The 17,707-nt window shown below is 45.7% G+C and overlaps 1 protein-coding gene across 1 annotated transcript in view; it reads right to left on the bottom strand.

Moving 5' to 3' along the window:
* pacs1 (phosphofurin acidic cluster sorting protein 1) overlaps positions 1–16,553 on the bottom strand; it is a 36,440-nt gene extending 19,887 nt beyond the window's left edge. Inside the window, exon 1 of the mRNA XM_079184723.1 lies at positions 16,128–16,553. Within this exon, the coding sequence (XP_079040849.1) occupies positions 16,128–16,291 (164 nt within the window). The 5' untranslated portion in view covers positions 16,292–16,553. The remainder of the gene's footprint in view (positions 1–16,127) is intronic.
* Positions 16,554–17,707: the final 1,154 nt, after the last annotated feature.

The raw sequence follows: 17,707 nt of genomic DNA, 5'->3' as shown, positions 1-17,707 counted from the left end.
GAGGAAGGTGCATCATGGGAGGTGTGACCTTGCTGTGTCACAAAGCAAAACAACATGCTAAGTGCACCTTCACGCCGTGTCCTCTCATTTATCCTCACCCCTCGGCTTCTCACCCTCTAAATAACTTCCCTCCCATCTCCCCCCAGTCTCCTCTCATCATGAGTGAATCGTCTCCTCCCCTCGTCTCCTCTCCTTAAACAACGCGGCGTCCCTCCTCCTCCCTTGGGTGATAGCGATCGATGGCAGAAAGAGTAAAGAGTCCGATATATATATGTGTATATATATATATATATATATATAAATATATATATATCTTGTATCATCCCATCCTAATAAGATTCCTCTTAAAGATAATAAGCCACCCGGCAGTAGCAGCTTAACACATGTTGATAGCAATAACAATACAGTGAAATGTTGCGTTGAGTTAACGTTACAAAGGCCACATTTATTGCTGTGCTAAACCTGAATCACAACAACATATGGATATTATCCACATTCAAAGCTAGAGTCCACTTTTGCGACAATTCCCAAGAGTACCCAAATGCACCTCAAGGAGGACTTTCCAAAGCAGTGCCGCTTAACCGCAGAACGACAACGTTAAACACGTTACGTACTGCTGGATGCACGACGGATTAACCAAGTTTCAAGACCAGACGTGTGAGATTTGGAAAACAAAGACGCAGTCTGCTCACAACAGAGCCACCACTCACGCTGAGTCGCCAGTCTAAACCTTCATCGTGTGTTGCTCTGAGGACAATGATGAAGAGGGAACACAAAGGGGCATATTTGACAGTTGGACTGAAGGACTGACGATGTGACTGACGGCTGGTTTGAAAGCATTCAATCTGAACCTTTATTGACAGCAGAGACGGGAAATATGGGAAGTGAGAAAGAGGGAGCACACGCAACAGAACAGTTTGCACAAAATGCTTTTATGGAAACCTGAAGGCAACGCACACACTGACACATGCACTCACTCAGCAGGTAACACACACACACACACAGATATCACAAACAGCAGAATGTGATGTTTGTGTGCGTTTCAATGTAAGCAGTTGAGGTGAAGTCAGCCGAGCCGTCCTTTCAAACCCTTCATCCACTTATCTGCCACCTTTCCAGACTCACTTTGAACCCACACACACACACACACACACACACACACACACACACACACACACACACACACACACACACACACACACACACACACACACACACACACACACACACACACACTTTTTCATGATATTAGGATTTTTACTACACGATTATTGTGGTCAAAAGAATTCACGATGACGACGTCATCACGATATTTATAATTAAAAAAATATATTAGTCAAATTTAACCTTGTTTATCGTGCTATTGTCTCTTTTTTGGCAAATTAATTACACTCAAAATAGTGTGAGAGTCTGTAACCATAACTGTAAAAACAAAATTAATTATTTACACAATATTATTACGTGTGGTATCAATATTTCAACTTTAATTACTATGGTTGTTGTTATTATTTAGTTTCTTCTACCCTTGTGGAATAAAAACTTTGAAAATCATTAAAACATATTTACAAAAAAGGAAAGAAAGTTCACGGTTATCAGCGAAAAGCAGGCGCTCCGATGCTGATGACACACATAGTTTAGACTTTGAACTGTGTGTGTGTGTGTGTGTGTGTGTGTGTGTGTGTGTGTGTGTGTGTGTGTGTTTTCAAGTGAAGCTGGTGTGGCTTAAAACCTCACATGGGGGCTTTTTTGATCCCGAGGTCCTCAATAAGCTTATCGGTGGACTCCACACGCTAACCTCTGACACACTAATGTACACATACACACACACACACACACAACAAATATGCTCTCACAACTTACAAGCGGAAGCAGGGAAACTCTGTGTAAAGACAGAAGAGGATAGAGAAAGAACGGCAGCAACAACAACCAGCATTTGGTTCCCCACTAACAACAGTCTTAAAATAGCTCGCGGCTAAGTGGAGACCGCCTGTACGGACGTCAACAGTTTGGCAGAGCAGCGATGAATCTTTTGCTTTTATATTAAGATGCGAACAGACTAATTCATCTGAAAACAGATCTTGTAGCTCTCAATGTGCGTCATTACAGGACGGGATGAGCGACAGCGTGAGCATTAAATAACAGACGACGTCGCTCGGTCGGAGAAACAGAGGACGTGGTTGATACTTCATATTTGCATATAATGAAATAAGAGCCAATCCGTGTCATGGAGAAAATGAAATTGTAAGTGGTGAATAAAACCAATTCTAAAATCATTAACTATATCAGGTATTATCTCATTGATCAAGGCTCAATACCCAGCCCCCTTACATATTCTACAGATACATTTATTAAGATATGTATGTGTAATCTGGTGGTGACTAAAGCCGCCATCACGGAGGCTCTTGGTGGATTTGGACAAGATGGAGCTCCGGCTCCGATCAGCGAAGAGCCGAAAACACCTGAGGTTGTTGCCTTTGTGTGAACCGAAGCCCCCTCTATAGGAGCAGGATGAGTCATAGCGCTCTGCAGTCTGCTTCTCATCCGTGACCCACTGACAGCCAATGAGCTGCTGGAGAGGGCGGGGCTTACAGAGTGGAAGGAAGGAGGGAAGGAGGGGGGGGGGCGTGGCTTTTTAGTGGCCGAGGCATCAATCATTGAGGAGAGAAATTGTGTTAAGACTGGAGATTGGGGTTGAGGCAAAATTGAGAGCTAGGAGAGGGTGTAAGTGTACTGTGTGTAGGTGTGTGTGTGTGTGTGTGTACAGGCTATACCCCCTCTAGTCTGGTCTTACACAGTATTAGCATGCCGGTCACATCGGCAGTCAGATTCCAGCGAGGCTGAGGCTTCCTCGCCTTCAGTGGCGCAGCAGCAGACTAATGCTCCGGTAACACGAGAATAAAAAAGGCAATAAACAGTGTGGAGGAGAATATGTTCGTGTGTGCGTGTGTGCGTGTGTGTGTGTGTGTGTGTGTGTGTGTGTGAGAGAGATAGAAGAATCCCTTTATCGACATATGAGGCCCGAATGTCTTCACACAGATAGAAAGAGACGTCGTATTCTGGCCAGTTTATGTTTCCCTGATTGATTTTACACATCAAAGTCTTGGGAAGCACTGCTGCATCTGTGAAATATAGTTATGAAGCCGCTACTAGGACAACACGCCTGGATCTCTAACCTCACTGTCGGCAGTCACGTTGCATCGTGGGTAATGCAGGCGCCATATTTTGTCGAGCAAGAAAAAAAAGACGATTTAGATTCTTGCGTTTTCAAACTGTGCAACGCTAAAGTGTACTTTTTGAAAGATGTTTAGCGTTTAAGTTTAAGCGTATGTAAATGTGAAAACATTCGCTTCCCACTCAAACTCACTTAACACTCAAGGTACAGTACATCAAGCACGACGTCGTCATCGTCGTCAGCCAACCCGATCATCTGAGGGCTAAGACGACATCATCACCGTCATCATTACACCAGATGTAGCTGACTCAGCATGAGCACCAAACAGTTCAGGGCTACAATCTGGCCGATCCGGGAGAAGAAGAAGAAGTTCATCACTGTGACTGGAGTTTACCGTTGAGATTAAGGACTTGGTTTCACGTCGACAGGAGGTCGAGTGCTTCATTCTCAAGTCTCGTAAAGGACTTGTGACTAAAAATGTATTTTCCGGAGCTTTCAACCACATCTCACGGCTTTCATCGACAGGTAGAGTTTGCTCAGACAGGTGAGCAGGAAACGATGTCACAGGGTCATATTTAACAAGTCTGTATAGTAATTCAAAGTTAATTATGTAAAGCATACCACAAAGCCCGGTTTAAGGAAGCCTTCTGCTTTAAACATCACCATCAGGTGAGATCTAAAGTCCTCATTTCAACTGAAACGCAGCGCTCAGGTGTTCATATTTCTATATCTCAGCGATCGTATTCGGGTGTTAAATAGGGTTAACTGGGATTAAATTGGGGTTAACTGTTAATACAGAATTAATGTAGCCTAGACGCTCTGTTTGCTTTAAACGGCTCCATTGGTGCATCCTGCCTCGAGGAGCCTCATTAGCTTCTCATATTCATAACTCTTTTGCTCGGATGATGGTGCAAAATGTTGACGCCAGCGAGAGAAACATATCTGGACTTCATTTGCTCATTCATTCCCCTGTGAACGCTGACAAATAGCTCAATCTGTCAGGCTTTAGAGGCAGGCTGGTGGAGGGATATGAGCGAACAATAATCACCTCCTGCTGAAAATAAACTGCTTTAAATGTGCTGTTTGGCTTCCTGTTCCTCCTCTTTTCAGATCCACTCAACACACACGACAATAATAGATCCACCTCGACGCTGCAAGGTGAGCTTTCAACTGACAATAACGGCAAAGAACGCCGTCAAAAGTGCCCTCTCATCAGCTAATGGCCTCCCGTGTTTTCTGATCTCTCCGTCCGTCCGTCTGCTTCTGTTGTTTTGGTGAAACGGTGAGCTTTCATGGCAATCTAGGAGGAGTGCTTTGCAAGTCAGCGGCTATACTTAGATGAACTGTGTGGACGTGAGGCTGGGTGATAAAAGAGACGGAATATTCTGTTCGGGAAGATTAGACGTTAAATGAAGCCCACCGTCAACCGCGCCGGTCTCGATGCTCTTTTTTTACGGTGTAATGCCTGAGCCGACATTGCTGTTTCTGTAAACGTCGAACTAGATCTGATACAAACTTGGGAGGTGTGTCACCTGCAACGGCGGATGGCAGGCTCTTACAACAGGGTCACGGTCACACTGACACAATGCATTAGACCCCCCAAAATGTGTGTTTCTCTGTGTGTGTGTGTGTGTGTGTTATCTCTAGCTGTCCGCCGCACTGTCCGCCAATAAAAGGCAGCACTATCTCCCCCTCTGTCTCTCATGTCCTGCCCACTGCCGTCTTCATTTCTCCTGTGTGCTCCCTCCTCTCCATCTGCCTCATCTGATAGACGTTTCCCCTCCATCCCATCAGCCTGCTCCTCCCTGCTCCTCCCTGCAGAATCTGTCTAATTGGTATGCTGGTCCTTACTTTAACAAAAAGTCTTTGTCGGTTGGATCTCCATCTGTGCTTACCTCCATCTATCTCCAACGTAGGATTTGGATTTATTCTGTGTTCTGTCTCTCCCCTTCACGTATATCTTCACTTTATGACGCTCGCCTGTCTGTCTTTCTTACAGTCCGTGGAATTAAGATAACTAGCATCATTAATATGACGTATGAGGATTTTTGCCACACTTGATCACGAGCAAATATAGCGATGGTTTGACCTGCAGCCGAGTGAATGTCGTCCCCCTTGATCTATTGGTCTACCGGGAACACCGTGTGTTTGAACATCCCCTTTTTGTAATTACGGTTTCCCGTCTTTAAGATAAAAGGTAAAAATAAGAAGTGGATCATTACCCTGGATAAAGAGACCAACTTCATCTCCAGAATATCCAATGAGGATGACTCACTCCTAGTCACACCGTCTAATTGACAAGTCAGGATTTCCGGTAAGGTCCGCCCTCACTAATGTATGTAACGTATGTAGTATGTATCTGGGTCACATAAAAAAATCAAAGTGATCTATTTAAAAATCCAGGATTGGTTGGGCGATAAAAGAAAGCACCACATTACGATGTAAAAGCAACAGGATTTTTTATATTGACCTTTATTTTGAAAGACCTCAAATGTGTGAAGACGCCCAAGGCTGCCGAGTAATAATAATAATAATCACAATCAGCTTACAAAATCACCAAGACTTCTGACCTCTGTGTGTGTGTTGGCCAGCCAAAAGCACGCTTAGCTGCACACACACACACACACACACACACTCTTCTGCTCCCCCTCTCCATCCTGCCTGTACCATGTCTCCTTATGATGCGATGATCTCTCCCACGCATGCATGTGTTTGCATTGATGAATAAGCACATCACTCTCCCAGCACATGTGTGTGTGTGTGTGTGTGTGTGTGTGTGTACGTGTGAGTGTGTGGGAGCAACAGCCACAGAAACAGAGTGGGTGAGTGTACATTGGCATAAGTAGGTTACAGGTAACGCGTACCACGGATGCAGTAAGTGGCTTTAGGTTAGGTAGTTTACGTGTCAATCAGTGTTGTTAAATCTGAAACAGGGCAGAAGTGATTCCTCCATCACAGCAAGTGTGTGTGTGTGTGTGTGTGGACCTATTGCTCACCACAGTGCTCATCAAGAACAGAATCCTGGCGTGGATCTCTCCGCTGTGTGCTTTTCTGCCCACAGCAGCGGAGCTATTTGAGCGTGTGACTGCATGTAGGTGGGTGGGCACTTCATTTTTTTTGATGTTGTGATACTGAGCTATCTCCAATGCGTATTTGGTACGTGGGTGGAAGCGCAGCGGCCTCGTTTTGAGCGAGATGTTCACTAATAATGGAGATCCCCGGAGAAACGCAACATTGAGAAAAAGATGGAAAGGTTGTAGAGGAGAGGAAGTAAACAACATGGACCAAGACAAGGGTTTGGGGCGGTTCAGTGGTTCGGCGTTTCTGTGCTTAACGTGAACTGACAAGAGGGAAGGAGAGACGAGCTCCGCTCTACATCTGCACTGGTAGAAATAAAGAAAGACATTTTAAAAAAAGCGAGGTTCTCTGATCACGTCCGATTCCCGCTACAAACAGCAAACGTGTTACGCAACCCTCTGAACAAATGGCTTGCAGAAATACATAAGTGGAAAGTGTGTTTTCCTCAGCGATGGAGACAAATAGCAGCCGCCTATATGGCCTGAAACACACAGAGCTTTTCATTTCAAGGCACCAGAGGGAGAACAATGTGGACTTTCAGGGGCTCTTGGGACGGAAACTACCCGTGTTTACAGAAATGTGTCTCTTACGAGTCCGCCGTGATATTTGAGCCTTTATCTTATCGTTCATACGTAGGCTATATACGTTCCGATGTTCTGTGCAGATGCACGGAGCAGAATGAACATTGCCAGAGCGGTTTATAGACCTTGATCTGACAATATGTATCGGACAATATGTGCGAAGGCACCAAGTGTGAAAACAAAAGCACGGTCAGTGTGCAAAACACACTCGCACATATTTTCATGTGCTGAGTTAAACACTGTTAGAGGCCCCTAATATACAATAGGAACATGTAATACAATAAAAAATTACATTTTAAAAGGAAGTGTTTAGAGAAGCCACTGTTACGAGTATGGGAGGGCACCATAGTAAAAAAGACAATATATATATATATATATATATATATATATATATATATATATATATATATATTCTTTTGGTGAATTGTTTTTTGTGTCACTGACATTCAACAACTCCTACGTGCAGCACATTATCCCCTCATGAAAGCAGAAATAGAACGCCTCGCACCTTTCAGGGTTTTTTCCTGGAAATTACATATTTTGGCAGCGGCATGTGATAAAAAAAATGACTGTCACACCACGCCGAAGAACAAAACGCTGAAAGGAAGTAAAACATTACAGGTTTGAGAGCCATGCCGCTCTGCACCTGGCTCCAATGGAAGCTTTACAACACACAGATTTAGCCGCAGAGACTTCCAGAAATAAAACGCTGCTTGAAATGTGTTTTGTAGTGTAACATTTGACCGAACAATGAGCCGTGACAGGCATGTGAATCCGCAGCTTGCTCAGAGGAGCCATAATAATGGCACCTTGGTGTGTTGACTGCTACAGAGACAATGGCGGCGGAGGTGAGGCTGCACTCGGCGGCGGCGGATCCGTCACGGCTCATGTGGGTTGAGGAGGAGGAGGAGGAGGAGGAGGAGGAGGAGGAGGAGGAGGAGGAGGAGGAGGAGGATGTGAGCTGTAACGGTGGCACCGGGAGGAAGAACAGAATACCGGAGGGCTGAGTTGTGGACGAGACTCGAGACAAAAGAGACATAGCTGCACGTCGAGTGGAAAAACTCTGAGGGGAGACAGGCGGCGGATAAAGGAGAGACAGGCGGAAAGGGGACAAGGAAAGGGGAAGGAGACGAGAGGGATGGGGGGGGAGTAAGGACTGCCCCAGCTGCTCCCTTTTCTTTCGCCAAATCACCCCGGCTTTGATGTCGCCCTCCTCTCCTCCCCCATCTTCTCACCTTCATCCACTCGAGACCGTTTTCTCTCCTTCACAGCCTAATCCCTTTTCTTTTTTTCCCTCTCTCTCTCCTCCATGCTCTCATCTCACCCTTCGGCTTCATGCTCCCTCCCCCCTTGACTTCCCTCCTCTCCTCGTTCCCACAGACCGATCCTCGCCACCCTCCGCCTCCTGCTTTGTGGACGGTACACAAGGGTTTCCTCTGCTTTACATCGCCGTAGATTTGAACAGATCACTTCAATCTGAGATATTTGGACTGTCAGCTACGCTGGCCAGTGTACGTTTTGCAGCAACGGTTCGAACTGGTTCGCTTGTCTCTCAAACTAAGTGAAACTATAATTCACGTGAGCAACACCAGACCATCTCGTAATGGCCGACAAAATTGGAGATGCGGGGCGACAGTCAAGAGGTCTGGAATCAGGCTAACGTCACCCTTCACTTCATCATCCTCTCTGCTCTAGTCTCTCTGTAGCGAGCGACAGTCGCTCTGCTGACACGACCCGACAGTTCGCCTGAAGCAAGAAACCCCTGCCAGGAACACACACACACACACACACACACACACACACACACACACACACACACACACACACACACACACACACACACACACACACACACACACACACACACACACACACACACACACACACACACACACACACACACACACACAGCAAAGCGATGTTTGATACAAGTCACTCGGCGAGGCAAGACGATTTGCACCCTGTGAAGCATACAGTGATAAAGCAAGGCAGAAATACAGGAAGAGCTCACTAACACACACACACACACACACACACACACACACACACAAGCAGCATTTAAGTGCGATTTCAAGACCGGACGCTGGTTCGAGCGCTGCCAAACATATACTGAAAATGACACCGCTGAAGGTGGCGTTCAATGTGGAAGCCCAGCATCGACAAACAACAACACACACAGAAATCGACACACACACACACACACACACTCTCTATTTGATGTAATGTGCAGGTGAGACAGGCCAGATTCAAGTGCGGCAAAGAATGCAGTGAGGAGGGTACTTAAAAGCAGCAGACACACACACCATTTACTGCAGAAGCAAGGCGAGGCAAGAAGTAGCTGCAACGAAAATCACACCATGAAAGGCAGCATGCAGTGCGAGCACACACACACACACACACACACACACACACACACACACTCATCCGTTGTATCAAGGTGCAAGATGACTGAGATGATGCAAAACACGACAATGACAAACACACCCATTTACACACTAGCGCGTGACGGAGGATCAGATGCAGGTTCAAGTGCTCGTTGTGAATTCAACGCTGAGAGAGAAAAGGCACTTAAAGTGTCAAAACACAATAACACACCACCAATATTTATTTTGCACAGACCAGCAGAGACGGGTATGTGCCTCTTCGGAGCGGCAGGACATAATTCAGCCCTAAACATAACCACAAACCAAGCTTTTACCAGTGAGTTTAATAGTTCAATTGTTAGGGGTCCAGCTTATTGTCCCAAAATGAGAGGCGAGTCCCCATAATGTGACGGTATGAACACATTTTAGTCTTCACAACGCAAGTAATACAAGTATTTATATACATGAAATGAACACAGAGAGGCACGAGGTGTCTTGTTCCTCTGCTCATATTTTCCTGCTTTCCATCGTCTCTCTCTCTCCATCCGTCTTGCTCTACTTACCACAGCCACAGGCAAGGACACACTGAGGCCTGCTACTTTCTAAGGAGGGCAGAATCCACCCAACAGTTGCACTCAAACACTCATTCAGCAAACTCAACACAGTCAAAGTCTATCTCGTATGTTCACAACAACAACAACAACAACAGAAGCATGTGTGGGTAGAATTGAGGTTAGCACGTGTTGCAGCGCTCATGAGCCAAATTGAAAAAAACAAACAGCAACAACAAAAAAACACCCTGAGCACAAGTCATCACCGTTGTTGTTGACAAGTTTGCTAATCGTGTCTTTGCTGGTTTGCACTTTTGTTAACCGAGAGCACAGAGCTGTAGTCTGGCCTCTCCTCCTCCTCGTCAAGGCCTGCAAGACCGAGCATGTGACCTGCAGAGTGCGAGTGTGTGTGTGTGTGTGTGTGTGTGTGTGTGTGTGTGTGTGTGTGAGAAACAAGATAAGATCTGTGCTGGGAGAAAGTGGAAAATGCTTGCAGCCATTCTGTGTACATAAGTTCTGTGTTCATTAAATATGTGTGAGTTTACAATGAAAATAAAGATCTCACACATACAGAAGGAGTCCTCTTTTTGTGGTCACACACACACACACACACACACTATATGACTGACCCTTCGTTAGAGCGATTACAGATTGATGAGCAGAGCACCCGCCTAATCCAGTTTAGCTCGAGCGCGAGAAAGACAATGCCATCGGAGCCCGCCGTCCGCCGCCCAGCACAGCTGAGGAACAGGAAACCTGTATCTGGATGGGAGATCGTATGAATTTCCTGGTTATCAGCCAATCAGAGCCGCTCCTGCCTCGACGCAGCGAGTATCAAGAGTGCAAGTCGAGCAGCGACTGCTCAGCCAAAAAGGGTACTAAGGGTTTAGTTTTCCCATTGTGCATCTCTTTATTCAGTCATATTTTTGTGTCTGAACTGGTTATTATATACTACCTGAACTCAGGATAATTAGCAGGGCCAGGCTAGCGGTTTCCCCTTGCTTCCAGTGTTTATGCTAAACTAACTGCCTCCCGGATGCTTTTCTCCCGGCTCGCTACGGCAAGAGTTTGATTGGCAGACGGTTCATCCAATCCCCAGCTAAGAATTTTTGGCAAGTGCCTCCACTTTTTCCAAACTGTCTCCTGCTTCTCAGATGGTTCTGAGTAACAAATCACCTGGCGGGTCAGGTTAAAATGATCCAATCAAAAGGACCAAAACTGGTCGATGAAACACATATTGACTAGTAGTTAGCTCGAGCAAAACAGTGCGAAAAGTACCGATAGTCATCATAAATCAGAGTCGTAGCATTAAATAAATAGAGCAGTGGAACAACATCTGCGTAACGACCCCAAGAATTGAAGAAATGTCATTAAATGAATGTCCGTAAATCCTCACAGGCACGGTGTCAAGGTCAGTCTGTGTTAAGTGCATTACAAGCTTGTGTTATTATCACCCGGAGAGAGACTGTGTGTAACCAGAGCTTCAGGGATTACGGACACACATCGTTTGCATTGGACTGTGCGGCGTATACAGTAGCAGCACATGAAGCTAGTGTCGAGTTGCTTACATCCCGACGCGGTTCATGTGTTTGCTGCGAGTCCATATCTGTGTGTGTGTGTGTTGTTGATATATATTTTTGCCATCACAGTGTGTGCGTCTTTTGTTTCCACATTTTAAATGTGCGACCGCGCCGCTGGCAAGAGAAACCTTCCAGACAGCTTCCTCCCCAGATACAAAATACAAACAAACCCCCAGCACGCACCGAATGGTTATTCTTTCGTATTCCCATCTAAGCATCCGGCTTATGTTTCAACAGGCTGAAAATGAGATTATGAGGAAAAAACGCTTTGTCATAACATTATCCGGTGTGATTATGTACCTGTTGTCGGCAGGATTCGTGGTTTTATGTAACCGGATGCCACTGTGTCCTTGTTTATAACACATTAGGTGAAAGCGAAGCATATGCCAGTGACATTGTCCGTGAATGGGTGTCACTACACCTTGGAAATCTGTGTGTGTGTGTGTGTGTGTGTGTGTGTGTGATAGCTGCCAGATGGGAGTCTATGAATCCACATATAAGCCCTCAAACACACCGACCTCCACCATAACAAAGGGCCCCTCAGTGGTGGAGCACAAATCAACCACAACGTCTACACAGCTGCAGCAGGAGGAGGAGGAAGAGGAGGAGGAGGAAGACAACTCATTTTCACTACCTTTACTCGCCTGTCTCTCACTTTTAGACACCGTGTGAGAGCAATACAACCAGCCACAGGGTTTCTTATTGACACACTCGTCACTGGGAGGCTTCTTTCGCTTCCACAACTGACTCCTACGGTGTAGACGGCAGCAGTACGGACCTGAATGTGAGACTAGTGGGCTCAGAGTAATATCGCTAACACCAGATACTCAGAGCGTTGCATTACAGGTTTCAAGACTCAATGTTGCACCTTTGACTCATTTTCAAGCCTCCAAAACTGACGCTGCTACCCTGTGAATAGCATTCTTAGGAGAGCCTATAAAAAGAGCATTCGTGCCACTATTCGGACATCACATCTGAAAGGCGTAGCAGTGAGAATTGGTTTGAGTGGGTTAGCAGCGTTTTGAAGCTGGTGAGAGGTTTCACTGCAGCCTGCAGCCGATAAAAACAACAACATTAAAATACTCTCTCCACTGCGACGGTTTTACTGGTTTCGACTGCAACACATTCCCGAATCTTTCCAAAGCCGTTGGATAAACAGATCATTAAAAGGCACTAATGGCCACGTATGTCATTATCTCCCATCTCTCCCTGAGGCTCGAGGTTGGTCGGCTTTTATCAGAAAGAGTAAATAACCGTGGAAAGTCAAGAGGAGGAGGAGGAGGAGGAGGAGGAGGTTTGCACTTTACACTCCTATCTGTCTTCATCGCGCTGAGCCTCAGAGGAAACTTCAGACCTCTCGGCCACTCAGCTGTGCGGAAGAACGAGCAGCACCGAGGCAAGTGGCAAAGCATCTTAATGACCACCGCCACCCGTCTGCCAGTGTGTGTGTGTGTGTGTGTGCGCGCGCGATAGCCTGTTGGCACTATCTCCATTTCTTTCCATTTGTGTGTGTTCAGCAGCTGTGTTTTTTTGGGTGGATAATGTAATGCTGACACTGGAGGAACGAGTGTCGTCCCACTATTGTGTTTCAGGGCAATTACAGCAAACGGGTGTAACAAACGCACGATGTATAATTCAGAGCACGCTGCATTTATGCCACCGCCTCTACACGCCAACAGTATTCATTACCGAGCCCGTAGATAAGCATGTATTTTTAATGCGCTGCTGCTTTCACTTATTTACATTACATCTGATGCATTACAAACATCACAAACAAAGGTTCCTGAGGCGATTATCTTCTTGTCCGGGCTACTCAAAATCTTTCACATCTTGGATTGCGGTTCCCGATTGTTTGCTTCATGGTTGCACAACTTGCAATTTCCTCGAGAGATTTTCGTGGCGAAGCATTCAACTGAAAAGGGAAGAATTCTCTTTTCACGGTTGTTTCTCGCATGAAGACTGAAAGCATAGTCATAGCTTCAAAATCTACCTAGCAACACCTCTAGACTCGGCAATTCTCCCGTTTTATCTTGTTTGTTTGATTCATACAAACACTGTGGGGGTTTTAGAGGGTCATGGTCAGGATGTGTATTGCCCAACACTGGTCACAAGTAGACAAGAGCTCCATTTAAAAGGGACCGCAAGCAGAAAAGCGTAAACCATTGCCTCTCCTGTATTCTCCACTGCTTCCTATAGATGTGTGGTTGCACTGGGAAAGCTCACTAATGGCATGGAAGCCACGTTTTTAGCCCCCACGAGCTGAAGTCCCCATGATTCAGCTCTGTGAGGACGCCTTCCGTTAATAATGCAAAAAGGCGAGGAGCTCTGCGACGGGGGCCCATTCCTGGAATACCTGACGCCGAGCAGCAGCAGCAGCAGCACAAGGAGGCTTTAACTAAACTACCGTAACAGCTACCGTCCTCATTCCACCAGACGGCAAATACACGCACACGGACTCATCGGTGGGATTATTTGGCTGCAGAAAATGAAGGTTTCACCCCACCTCTGGTAGTGCCATGCACCTGTGTATGTGTGTGTGTGTGTTGATGACGCTGCAGAGAGAGGAAACACACACTACAGCGGACTAAAAGAGCTGGCTCAGAGCCAGTGAAATGATTTATTCCTCCCTGGTAAACGGTGGAATAGAAGGTCAGGAGAGCTGAACGCAGACATCAGACCTCAGAGGCACGCGGCGGTTACGAGGCAGGCGTGGAGCGGATTTCTTCTGGTGCCTTCAAAACAAATATTCTCGCTGTCCTGGTCGCTTACACTTGAAGACAGATGATATTTCCTGTCACTCCCCCACTTGAACATTACTCAAAAAAACACCGCCACAAAAACAAACAGCCTTCGGGGGTTGACATGTTTTTTTTTTCCAGGTTTCACTACAAAATTCGGAGTTGGTCTGTGCCTGCAAGGGCAAATTCTACCCACGGCGGCGCAGCGTAAACAGCATACCGAGTGGCATTTTGGGTAGACAGGAAGAGGTTAGAGCAACAACACCTCTGCTAGAGAAGGGGGGGGGAGGAGATTGAGCAACAGGCCACGTTCAGCTGACTGCAAAAACATCACCAGGACTTTGAATGTGAGCCTTTCAGAAGACGCAGGTCGCTTGTAGCTCTCGGATGGACTGCGCCACAGATTAGTTGCAGCGTTTCTGCAGACTTACCCACCGAGAGAAATCCTATTTAAATGGAGATGACAGAGCCACCGCTTCTTCTCCCGTCTCTCATCCTCTACTTCTCTCTCCATCCCCAACGGGGTTTCTTTTTTCTGGCTCTGTGAGTCTCTCTCTCTCTGTCTCTCTGTCTCTGTGTGTTGCTGCAACTGCAGTGAAATCAAAATATATTTGACGGACCGTGACGCCTGCTGAAAAACACATCTGTGAATTGTGTTTGTGCAGGCAAACACGAAAAAAAGTGAATTCCTCCGTAGTCTCGGAGGAAAGTTCAGGAGGAAAAATATTTAAAATCTAGGCTAACAATGGATGTTTTATTCATGCTACTGTTCCAAAATATAGATCCAGGACTGCATCATTTATTCACAAGCGCATGGTGCGCACACACAGACACACATTGCCAAAAAAACATTAAGAGGCCGGCAAAACATACCCTTGAGGCTTTGCTTCCAACCCAGCAAAGCAGCATTAAAATGTCAGCATGTGAGCTTTGTATGAAGCTTTTTAACCGGCACGCTTTATTCCCCACTAATTGCTTTCAGTAAACATCTGGAGGGATGACGACGAGGAAAAATAAACACAATTTAAGGGCAAAAGAAAACTTGCAGAAGTTGCAGATTTACGAGCCGGGTGTAACAGGTGAAAATATAAACGCGTGAACGTTTCTGTCAGCGTAAAACAAATACGAATGAATCTCGAGCTTTTCCTTTTCATCTTCTCGGTTTGACAGATCGTCGTGAATCACACGAGCGGCCTCGGCGGTTAACCCTTGACCTCGAGTCTAACTCACGACCTCGGTTATTATTACCGCGGCGTCGTAAACACAAGGGGAACGGACCCTTCGGCACACGTATCGGACGTCCCAGCCGATACGAGTCAGATCCGATACGCGTCCCATCCGATACGCGACCTTTTCACGCCCACTCGGACGTCTTTGTGGAGGTGGACGAGGTGTCTCGACACCACTGTGACCTTTGCTGCGTTGTCCACGCGAACGACCACTTTCATCGCGTCGCAGCCTGTAAATTGCTCGTGGGAAAGATTTGATCAAGATCCCTCCCTTCATTCCTCTTCTTCTACAAACCCATATATGTATATCAAAGCGCCAGATGTTACAGCTGTGTCACAGCTGTGTCACGTATGGAAACAAAAATGCCCCTTCTATAGCTGGCAACCCCAATGCTTCATCAACCTTTGTGTCTGGATTGATCCGGTGGGCAACAGCTGAGACTACTGGGGAAAAGGCTGCACCTGCCCCAACACAAACCAGGGGGGGGGGGGGTATATGTCTGTTTGTGCTGTCGGATTATGGTTGTAAAAGCCACTGGGTAATGACCATTTAGGTGAAGTGGTGGTCGTCAATCTGGGGGTCTCCAAGGGTCCTAAAGGGGGCTACAGTGGTCCAATCGGAAGGAGATAAATACCCAAATTAGAGAGAAAGAAAAGGGTAATTATCGCCTTTAACGTGACCTTCCTACATTGACATGTGTATGACATTCCCCAGTGTGAACACACAGACTGGGTCATCCCCCCCCTCCCCATTTAAAAACAACACCCAACACAAAAATGAGAAGTCATGCTCGGCTTATTCGCCCGCGGGCCCCCCCTTTCGCCTCCCACATACCTCGGCACACAGCTGGGCGAGGAGCGGTCCACCTCCCAGGTAGCGTACAGGTTCATGTGGACCGGCCGGTTGGAGGTGGTGATGCTGACCGGCTTGGAGGGCTGCATGTGCGGAGAGGGGACGCCCCCAGTCCGCGGGAGCCCTCCTCCTCCTCGCTCCGACATCCTGGAGGCTGAAGAGGAGGAATACCCGGAGTAGCCTGCTTTCTTCTCCGTGTGTGTTGTCCTTTTTTTTTAAGTCCTCCTCCTGCCTTTTGCTTCTCTTTTTCTCCTGCTGGTGCAAATGCGTAAAACGCTCGCTCGCAACGTACAACGTCAACGGAAAGTTGAACGGTCTCGTGCTATTCCGCTTGATAGTGAAAACATTGCGGTCGTCGTGGGGTGGGGGGTTTAAACCCGAAATGCAGGCGCCAAATCCCCGCGTCTGTCTGTGTGTCCTCTCCTTAGAGCAACTTCGCGTTGGTGTTTGGGGGGGGGGGGGTTGTCAGTGCAGGAAGCGGAAATTTCTCTCGCTGTAGTCGGTCGCACAATGGAAAGAAAGCAACGAGCAACGCCTCTTCAGTTAGAACGTAACGCACGAGCGAGCTAGAGAGAGAGAGCGAGAGAGCGAGCGCGAGACGAAAGGGGCTGGCCAATAGCGTGCTCTGGCTGTGTTACTGTTTTTTTTAAATCCTGGGTTTCTTTATGTGTCATTTATTCTTTTTTTATTTACGGTACTAATATATATTTACACTTATACTACTATACTGTATATCGGTTTATGTTTTTATAGAGGTTTTACGAATATTATATTATATTATATATTATATTCAACCTTTTACAAAGGTTCATTGGAATAAATTGAGAATATATACTTTTTATTTAAAGTTATGTTCTGAAATTAACGTATTATACATCGTTTTTTATCTTTTTATTATTGTTTATTGTTTTTTCCTTTTTTTTAAATAATATTTTGATGGTATTGACTCTTGTATTTATTATTAATCATTAAAAAAACATTATGAAATTACATGAACTATTATAAATAATATTAGAATGTTATTAGAAATAATTTGATATGTTATAATTACATATATTCTATTGTATCATAAAAAATGATATGTAATTATTGTTTCAATAATATTTTATCTTAATTATTGTTTGTAGCATTATTCCTTTCATGTAATGCTGCATATAACGTAGCATAGTCTAGTGTAATGGAGTAGTGGTAGTGTAGTAATGCACAAACCATGTATTGCCTTTTTTGCTTACACTCTGTATTATTACTGTGTTGTACATGACAATAAACGAAACCTTGTTAACAGTATATGCAAAGTATAGTATCCTCTGTGCTAATGTAACTATGGTCATGTAAATAAAGCACATTTAACAATAGCATTTTTGTCTTGTTAAAGGTTAGTAAAAAGGTCACAATTCCCCCGTACAGGCCTGTAAATTGAGTATTTCCTGGTTATCATTAGATAAACAAATCGAACAGATGATTAACACCAATAACACACAGCGGAGCGTCACCTTTCCTCCTTACGATGGCATTGATTCAGACCATATAGATAAACACCAGAGCCAATATTGACCCATCAT

This window comes from Pholis gunnellus, assembly GCF_910591455.1.
Source record: "Pholis gunnellus genome assembly, chromosome: 23".
NCBI lineage: Eukaryota > Metazoa > Chordata > Actinopteri > Perciformes > Pholidae > Pholis > Pholis gunnellus.
Note: the sequence above shows the minus strand (reverse complement) of the source record. Positions and strands in the feature narration are given on the sequence as shown.